The sequence below is a fragment of the Callospermophilus lateralis genome, chromosome 8 (assembly GCF_048772815.1).
Source record: "Callospermophilus lateralis isolate mCalLat2 chromosome 8, mCalLat2.hap1, whole genome shotgun sequence".
NCBI lineage: Eukaryota > Metazoa > Chordata > Mammalia > Rodentia > Sciuridae > Callospermophilus > Callospermophilus lateralis.
Window position 1 is genome coordinate 68,039,999 of NC_135312.1, and position 9,213 is coordinate 68,049,211.

Consider the following 9,213-nt stretch of genomic DNA (forward strand, 5'->3'; position numbering starts at 1 on the left):
TAGGATGAGAATCTTTGATGACTCTTTTGTTACTAGTTTAGTATATATTAAATGTTTCAAGAAAAATAATCAGCCAATAGGAAGTCTGAAATCAACTTGCAGGATTTAAAAAGTATACCTGTGGAAGTGAATTGGACAAGTATTTTAGATCAGCTTTTAGGGCTTTCTAGTACAGGGCAAACGATTTTCCTTTAAATCTTTTCAATAACTTTTCACATTAGCATCCGGTAGGTCTACTTTTAGATACAGAACAAATTGTTTTTGGAATCACCAGTTCTTGAAGTGTGAAATGAAGCCACCTCTCAGAAAAATTCAGTTTGATTTGGCATGTTTCTCTCAGCATGATTCACAAGTGGATCCCAACCCTCTAATCTTCCCTAGATCTTTCAGTGCTGAGAATGACGCCTAAGAGAATTTAGCACAGTCATGTATAATGTATGACTAACTGTATCACAGTAGATATTAAGAGCTTTCTGGAGTTGTAATATGAAGCCCGCCATAGTACATCTTTTGCAGATCAAGAAGAAAGTAGAAAAACAATTTATTTTGTCTAGACATCATTATGTGTTATAAATGTGACTTAGAAGCCTGTGTGTGTGTGTGTGTGTGTATGTGTGTGTGTGTGTGTGTGTGTGTGTGTGTGCACAAATACCCACCACCTATCAATGATGTCAACAAAAGAGTGTTTAGGGGGATTAGCTAGATTGCTGTGCCTACCAAGCTGCAGAAGTATAGTGAAAGTGAACGGCTAGACATTTCTCTGTTCGTTTTCCTTTATTTTTTCCCATTTATCACATTTTTATGTGTCAGTGAAGAAGTGTTTTTAGATTTTCTCATTGAAAGTTTTCAGTTTGTCTCTTAGGGGTGAAGTCTTAGTTTATTTTTTTTAAAGAGCTCTATGGAGATATAATTTGCAAACTGCATACTTTGCCTACTTGAAGGATATGGTTTCCTGGGTTTTAGTATATTCATAGTTGGGTGCAGTACCTCTACCTGTAATGAAGAACATAGAAGTTTTATACCAGGCTAAAGAAATCAAGGAGCTTCAACTTTTTGCCACGATCACCTTTAGAAGATTTACATCACCTGTGAAAGACATTCTGCACCCCCTATCCATCACTCCTCAACCCACCTTCCCAAGCCTGAGCAACCATTAATCTAGTCTCTAGACATTTCATATAAAAGGCATCATACAAATGTGGTCTTTTATGTCTGGCTTATTTCACTTGCATAATGTTTTCAAGGTTCCTCTACCTTGTAGGATCTATCACTGCTTTTTTTTATGGCTGAATAATACTGTTGTATGGACATAGTGCACTTATTTATTAATTTATAAGTTGATGGGTATTTTTATGATTTTTTTTAAGTAGAAAGAAACTTAAAAAGTTGAAGTTCCTTGATTTCTTTAGTCTGGCCTAAAACTTCTGTGTCCTTCATTACAGGTAGAGGCATCTCACCCAACTATGAAGACCAGCATCCTGCTTATGTGCTTTTGGGGGTTATCCTGTGCTCTCCCAGTAAGTGTCAGGATGGGGCATATGTACATATATACCTTTAAATCTAAAATTCCACTATTTTCATTGGCCATGAGCCCAAGTAATTGAGTATATATCAGATGATAATAGTAATTTCTTAGAAAACTGTTTTCTTTGTAATATCCAAGAAATTTCTTATTCTGTTTAGTTAATCCAATAGATACTAATTACCAATAACTAATTTCCCACAATGAGCAGTAGTTCTTGAATTGTCACCCATATCTAAAGGGTCAGGATCTATTAGCACTTAATTGTCTATTAGCAAATTTTGAGGTCCTCCTTTATACCTACTAATTTAGACATAATAGGAATGGGACTCAGCCATCTGTCTTTTAACAAGACACTTAGGTGATCTGATGCAGGGTGAAATTTGACTACCACTGCTCCTAAGTATATAGAGTGTTAACTGCTGCCTTTGAAGTTTCTCACTGTTTATTTTTTTGGTGCAGGGGATTGAACCCAGGGTCTTATACAAAGTAGGCAAGTGCTTGGCTATTGAGCGATACTCTCGGCCCTCTTGGAAGTTTCTCTATGGTTTAACCATTAATCTTATTTTTTTCTAGGTAGCCAGATATCAAAATACTGAAACGGAGAGCTCTGAAGAATGGAAGGTGAGTATAGATATTAGCTTTTAAAATATTTCAATTAAAATATATGATTAGAATGACCTGATGAGTTCATTGCAGATGCTGAAATTGCTAATGTATTATGACCCTTTTAATAGCCTAAAATATAGGCAGTAAGATATTCAATTTTTAGTTCATATGAGAAAATAATACTTCAATTCCAACTTAATAGTGTAATTCAGTGAGGAACATCTTTTTCTTTTAGTTTTTTTCTTATAGTAGATGTGTGGAGTAGTGCAAGGGGGTGAATAACAGTGAAACAAGATAGTCCATGAGAGATTAGAATTTGAAATCTGTTTAAATAGGAGATGTCTAGTAGACAGGAAGTCAAGTCCAGTGAAGTAAGAAAAGAAGAAAGAATGAGAGGACACTAGAGTATTTGGAATGAAGGTGATGCTTGTTGATGTTGAACTCTTCATAACCCAGTAATTGGTAACACAAGAATCATTGCCAGGCATGTTTCTGAGGACTTTATATATAGTTTTGAACTTCTTACCTTTCCAACAAGCCAATGGATTAGACATCATATTTTATTTCCATTTTACAGATGAGACAACTGAGGCACAGAGAGTAATATAGTCAGTCTATGTTATGTGGCTAATAAGTATTAGAGCCATACTGAATTTATGTCACTTGGCTCCAGAATCAATTCTTAACCAGGGTGACATGTCGCTTTTAGGAAGTGGGTCAGATAGACCTAGGATATCTCTATATTCTCAAGGCTGACACTGGAACTAAGAGTTAAAATCTTATGCTAACACAGAGCATTTTATTCACGGCTTTTTTTCTTACTGGCTTTTGCTTATGATACAACTTGGGCTAGTGCTTTTGGTGATGGCCAAATAATGTCAGAGTACGGATGTGGGGTCCTGCCCCTGCCTTGGGCTAGTATAGACATTGCAGGGTATATTATGAACTTCCATGGGAGAAGTCCATAGACTAGCTAATTTATAAGCAGTCACTGTAGATCCTCTCTCTCATTTAACCAGAGACTCACAAGCATGCCTAATTCTCAAGTCTAGCCTTGGCATGAGAAAAATACCCATGTCTTGTTTTCTTCCACCCATTAATTCCAAATGATAACTGACTGGCATGGAGTTCGCCATTGTGCCAGCCTGCAGTATCACATAGAAAAGACAAATGATTACAGCTTCTTTCTCTGAGACATCCCCAGCCTGGCACTGCTGAGAGGCATGTTGAAGACACGAAATAGCAACACCTCCTTGCTCTACTTGGTGCCTTGGGTTGCCACTCAGAAACTTGTCTGGCTCAAGGGAAAGGAGAAAGGGGAAAGGGAGTATGGGGGGGCTGGGAGTGGAACAGAAGTTGCTCAGGCATTCTTTTTTTTAATATATATTTTTTTAGTTTTAGGTGGACACAATATATTTATTTCACATTTATGGGGTACTAAGGATCGACCCCAGGGCCTTATGCATGCTAGGGGAGTGCACTACCACTGAGCCACAACTCCAGCCCTCAGGCATTCTTTTTTAACGTTTTTTTTTTATTAGAGCTTTATAGTTATACACTAGAATTGTGTTCATCCTGACAAACTTATTCATGTATGGAATTTGACTGATTCATCCTTTTCTCTCCTGTCCTTCTCCTCTCCCATTCTCCTTCCCCCTCTCTATTAGATTTCCTTTCATTCATCTATGTTTTTGTATTTTGGATATTTTTACTTGTGCATAAAGGCGAAATTCCCTGTGATATGTTTATATAAACACATAATATGATTTTTAAGAATTCATTCTTCATTGCTTCCCTTACCCATCCCTTCTCTTGGCCTCTTGGTCTCCTTCTACTCTGCTGATCTTTCCCTTTATCTTTGTGTTATACTATTGCTCAGACATTCTTATAGTTCTCACAAGACTAAGGAAAGTGAAATAAATTGCAACTATGAATACAGATTTGGCATTCAATTTTAATATCAGTGCTCTTCAGTGACTCAAGAAAGATATAATGGTTTTATCAGTTCAATATTGTGTATTGAATTTGATAAGGTAGATGTTCTCAAAATGTATTATTTCTTTACATTACATTGACTAGTCCTCAAGATGCTTCTGAAGGCATTAGCCAATCCCATCCTCACACTGGCCTTATAGGTGAAGCACAGAGGGTGTTAATTTTCTTAATTTATGAATAAGAAACTGATAGGTATATTGAATTGCCCACCTTCACACGGAGTAACAGACCACTCCAGCTTATGTAGGTCTTACGGGTCTCCCAGAACATATGACTTTCAGTGCTAACACCAGGATGATTGGCTGGAGAATAGAAACTCAAACCAATGAGTTCACTGAGACTAAAAATTTGGATTCTGGGCTACAACATTATTATCCTAGTTTTATTACCTCTAAGTTGTATGAACTTCAAAGCAAGTATCCATATATATGTATATGTATATGTATATCTACATATAAAATACACATGTGTATTATTTATACACACACATATACATATATACATACATACCTATCTATATATTTGTAAGCAAAGGATCAGATATACAAAAAATATTCTAGGTTTTTTAGTACTTTTCATTTTACCTTTATTTTCCTATAAAACTTCATTATTACTTATGTAAGTTGCAAAATATGTACCAAAAAAGTAAAAAGTTACCTAAAATTATTCCAAATATTTGCAGTGATGTAATACACTTATGAAAGAGTAATTTGTATTCCTTTCTTTTTTTTCCCCCAGGGTCATTTGGCTCAGTCACCAACACCACCCACGGTAACTCTTTATTTTTGTCATAAACATGTCATGAAGTAACTTTAACACTCTTTTCATTGCCTTTTACCATTTTGAAAGTAAATACAAACTTCAAGCAATTGATGTGGATCATATTTTTTCCTTTCCTGAGGAATTGCTAAAAGGAAAATAAATGTTTATTTTCCCTTTCAGGAGAACAGTGAGTCATCAGAAGAAAGTAAAGTTAGCTCAGAGGAACAGGTAATTAAAAATGCCTTGCTTAACTTTTCTGGCTACTTAGGAATTGAAGGAAATGATGGTAGATTAAGTTACCTGGCAACAGTTCTAAATATAATATTTTCTAACCATTGGGCTATGCTGGCTAAATAGTCTCATAAAATAAGAAGGGAAAAATGAGTGGGGAGAATTCAGGTGTGGACATGCTGTTCATTCCATTTTTACCATCTGAGACATTGTGGCCCTAAATGTCCCTCCTAGTTAAAAAAACAACCATGTACCTGTGAGCACATGCCAATGGTTATTGCGTCTGCTAGACTGCACTGGCTCACTCAGTAATCTGAAATATTGCTTTTACAATTAGAGCAGTTCAGGAAAGGAAAGGAAAACTATTCTGGCTAACATGAGTGCCCACTGGCCTGGAGCACTCTGTCATGTCAAGAGCACAGTTGAGGAAAGCAGAGGAAAGCTGTGGGGCAGGAGCTTGAAAAGAGCTGCTTTGGCAGTGACTTTGATAGTCTCATCTTTGGTCCTGGGGATAAGAAAAGCAGTCTTGGCTTATATGTCTTTATTAAGAAATCTATTTCTTAAATTTTATTTTTTCTGAGACTAAATGTTATTACTTTTTAAGCTTTCTATCTTTTTACTTATTCATATATTTATTTTTGTATTGCTAGGGTTTTAGCTCAGGGCTGCACATATGCTAGGCAAGCGCTCAGCCACTGAGCTACACCCCCAGCCCTGTCCTATCACCATGACCAAACTCAAACCTGTAGGGAGGTCCAGAGATTCCAGCAATGTTTTTTCTCTGTGAAACTTTTCACCCACATTGCATTCTACACTCAGCCAGTGTTAAAAGATGAATTATCAGACTGTTTAACCCTAATTACTAATGGCTTATCAGAAGAACATTCTAGAAGTTAAAAGCATAGAGTTGGGGAAATGCTTTTCCCTGAAGATTTTGTGATTTATCACCTTAAAATTCTCAAGCGAGAGTGACAACTCCTGCTTGAGAAGGGCATGATGATGCTTAAGGAGGTAGGGTGGGCTCAACCCACACATTTCCATCGTACCAGTGCAGGATTCTTGTGCTGGGAAGAGACGGTAACATCATGTACTCCAGATGGGAACCCAGACACTGATCAGTGGGAACATGTGGTGAAAGAAAGGAAGGAAGGAAGGAAAACAATTTTGGCAAGTATGCTTTGTTGTAATGAGAGCAGATTTTTCCAGGGCATAATGTATGAAGACCCACTGTGCTCTCTTATCTGTGTAGAGCCTGTAGTTGCTTTTTAAAATGTGACAATCTCTGTCCTCACACTTAGAATCCAGCTGCCTTGAGGGCCACACTAGTTAGTTTTGCCTTCTGAGACTTCATAAGCAACTCTCTAACTGTGCTCATGAAATAGGAACATGACTTGGGTGAGGCATATATACATCTCACTATGACATTTTATTTTTATTTGAACTTAAAGTTTCATCAGAAAGTAAATGGGTCATTTTAAGTTAACTGAATATTTTTAAAAATTCCACTTGAAACTACACAATTTGATGGGTATTATAAACTAACTCCTTGATGTACAAAAAGATTTCTGAGGGGCCTAAAGTGCAGCTGCAGAGCACTTGTCTAGCACAAACAAGACCCTGGGTTTGATTCTCAGCACTGCAAAAAAGAAAAAAAAATATCTGAGTTTTATTTAAGAAATCATATTTACAATATGATTTAAGTTCCATAAATGTGATTTCCAGAAAGATTTTTGAGAAAAAACTTTGCAGCATTGAGTAGGGGCCACCTGTACAAAATGGGAGAACTTGAGTTTCAATTCCTTTTCCTTCTTATTTGAGCTCTCTCGAGATGTTTAAATTGATCGTAGGTTAGAAGAGAAGGAAGGAAGCAGAAAAAGCCCAGATAAACACTAGATAACTCCCTCCTTATCAGCTCCTGGGGTGACCCTGTTTGTTAACTCCAAATCCAGGCAAACGTGGACCCCAGTGACAGTGCCGAGCTGGAGGATGACCTGGGCTCTGATGATCGTCAGTATGTTTCTAGACCAGCTGGTGGCCTCTCTAGAAGTACAGGAAAAGAAGAGGATAAAGATGATGATGAAGATGATAGTGGAGATGACACCTTTGCTGATGAGGACAATGGCCCGCAGCCTGAGGAGAGAACAGGAGGTGGAATCTCCAGAGCTGATGGTGAGGATTCTGCTGATGCCACACGGTCCAGTGAAGATAGCACCTCACCAGAAGACAGTGCCCAGGACACCACCAGTGACAGCAGGGACCTTGACCACGAAGATGATGTGGGCAGCAGGGCTGAGGGACGTGACTTTACTCAGGAGAGTGAGAGTGAGGAGGACTGGGTGGGAGGTGGCAGTGAGGGGGAGAGTAGCCACGGGGACGGCTCTGAGTTTGACGATGAAGGAATGCAGAGTGATGACCCTGACAGCACCAGGAGAGACAGGGGCAGCTCCAGAATGAGCAGTGCTGGTGTCAAATCAAAAGAATCAAAAAGGGACAATGCGCAGGTAAGCGCTCAGGATTCTGGTGAGAGTCAATTAGTGGAGTATTCCAGTAGGAAGTTTTTCAGAAAGTCCCGGATTTCTGAAGAAGATGGCGGAGGTGAGCTCAATGGTGGCTACACAATGGAAGAAGTCAAGAGTGACTCCAACTCTAAAGAGGCTGACCTCGGCCAATCCAGGGAAGATAGCAAGAGTGAGTCTCAAGAGGACAGCACGGAGAGTCGGTCTCAGGAAGACAGTGAAAATGCACAGGACCCCAGCAGTGAGTCCAGCCAGGAGGCTGACTTGGCCTCTCAAGAAAGCAGCAGTGAGTCTGAGGAAGAGGTGGCGAGTGAGTCCAGGGGCGACAACCCAGATAATGTCAGTCGTGCCGGCGACCAGGAAGACAGTGACTCCAGCCAGGAGGACAGCCTGAAGACCTTCTCCAGTTCAGAGAGCGAATCCAGAGAGGAGCAAGCTGACAGCGAGTCCAATGAGAGCCTGAAACTCTCAGAGGAAAGCCCAGAGTCCACCGAGGACGAGAACAGTTCCAGCCAGGAGGGCCTCCAGTCTCAGAGCACCTCAGCAGAGAGCCAGAGTGATGAGAGCCGGTCGGAGCAGGACAGCCAGTCTGAGGAGGAGCCTGACAGTGATTCTCAGGACAGCAGCAGATCAAAAGGAGACAGCAACTCCACTGAGAGCACCTCAAGCAGCGAGGAGGATGGCCAGCCCAAAAACATGGAGGTGGACAGCAGAAAATTAACAGTGGATGCTTATCACAACAAACCCATCGGGGACCAAGACGACAATGACTGCCAAGATGGCTACTAGCATCCACTTTCCTAAGAAGTGGCTCTCACAGAAAGGACTTGTGGGGGCTTTAGAGTATTGATATTTTGATCAGAAAGATAACCAGAGGCCATTTCTTTCTGAAAGGAATTGTTGGACATTACACTGGTTTCTAGGGTGTCACCATTCCACAGAAATTTAAATAAGTGGAATGATAGCGAAGCACACTCAATGAGGCCGGAAGTAAGGAAAGATGTGCCTTATAACTCACAGTGAAATCATTCCCAACTCATTAACCAGACAGACCGTTATGGAGGTCCTGTTATGACCCAGGCATTGTGCTAGGTGCTGGGGGTTGTAAGGAAGCTTCAGATTTGTTTCTTGCTCCTGAGGAGCTTATAGAGAGACACATAAAGCTCAAGAGTTAGTGGGATACAAGATGGTTAGAAGAGGGTAACAAGAATTGGAACACTGTACCTGGTAAATGTCATAGCAGAGGTGGAAACAAGATTTATGGAGTGCACAAGGGGAGACTAAGTTTGCCTCAGAAAATTAATGAGCTTTACAGTGGAAAAACCACTGGAGTTGGAGGGTTGCACAGCACTTCTCTATTGAGGACAAAAGAATTCTATTTTGGGGTTAAACACTAATTCTTATGCAATTAAATATTTACTTTGTGAAAGCACTTTGAAATGATGGCACAGTGGGGTGTTTTGGAAAACAGAACACTTTTTTTTTTTTTCTCCCAACTAAGGTTTCCTATGCAATGATTTTGTGAGGCTTCCATGACTGCCTCCAGGGTGATGGTGTGGAGGACTGGGCAGGAGAAAA

At 39.7% G+C, this 9,213-nt stretch overlaps 1 protein-coding gene across 3 annotated transcripts; it reads left to right on the forward strand.

Annotated features, from left to right (window-relative positions):
- The first annotated feature begins 1,463 nt into the window (after positions 1-1,463).
- Dmp1 (dentin matrix acidic phosphoprotein 1) lies at positions 1,464-8,424 on the forward strand. Of its 3 annotated transcripts, none has more exons than XM_076864989.2 (5): positions 1,464-1,521; positions 2,103-2,146; positions 4,865-4,897; positions 5,069-5,116; positions 7,069-8,424. In XM_076864989.2, exons 1-5 carry the CDS (start codon positions 1,464-1,466, stop codon positions 8,422-8,424), a joined length of 1,539 nt encoding a protein of 512 aa, XP_076721104.2. The 3 variants fall into 3 exon arrangements, with proteins under 3 accessions (XP_076721104.2, XP_076721105.2, XP_076721106.2); XM_076864990.2 differs by having other exon boundaries at positions 1,464-1,517; positions 2,099-2,146; positions 5,072-5,116; XM_076864991.2 differs by lacking the exon at positions 5,069-5,116.
- The last annotated feature ends 789 nt before the right edge of the window (positions 8,425-9,213 follow it).

Excerpts from the sequence above, each read along its gene's own strand:
- Dmp1 (XM_076864989.2), top strand. The coding sequence starts at position 1,464 with ATGAAGACCAGCATCCTGCTTATGTGCTTTTGGGGGTTATCCTGTGCT. Across the intron at positions 1,522-2,102 it reads ATCCTGTGCTCTCCCAGTAA|CCAGATATCAAAATACTGAA; the intron begins GTGTCAGGATGG and ends TTTTCTAGGTAG. Across the intron at positions 2,147-4,864 it reads AGAGCTCTGAAGAATGGAAG|GGTCATTTGGCTCAGTCACC; the intron begins GTGAGTATAGAT and ends TTTTTCCCCCAG.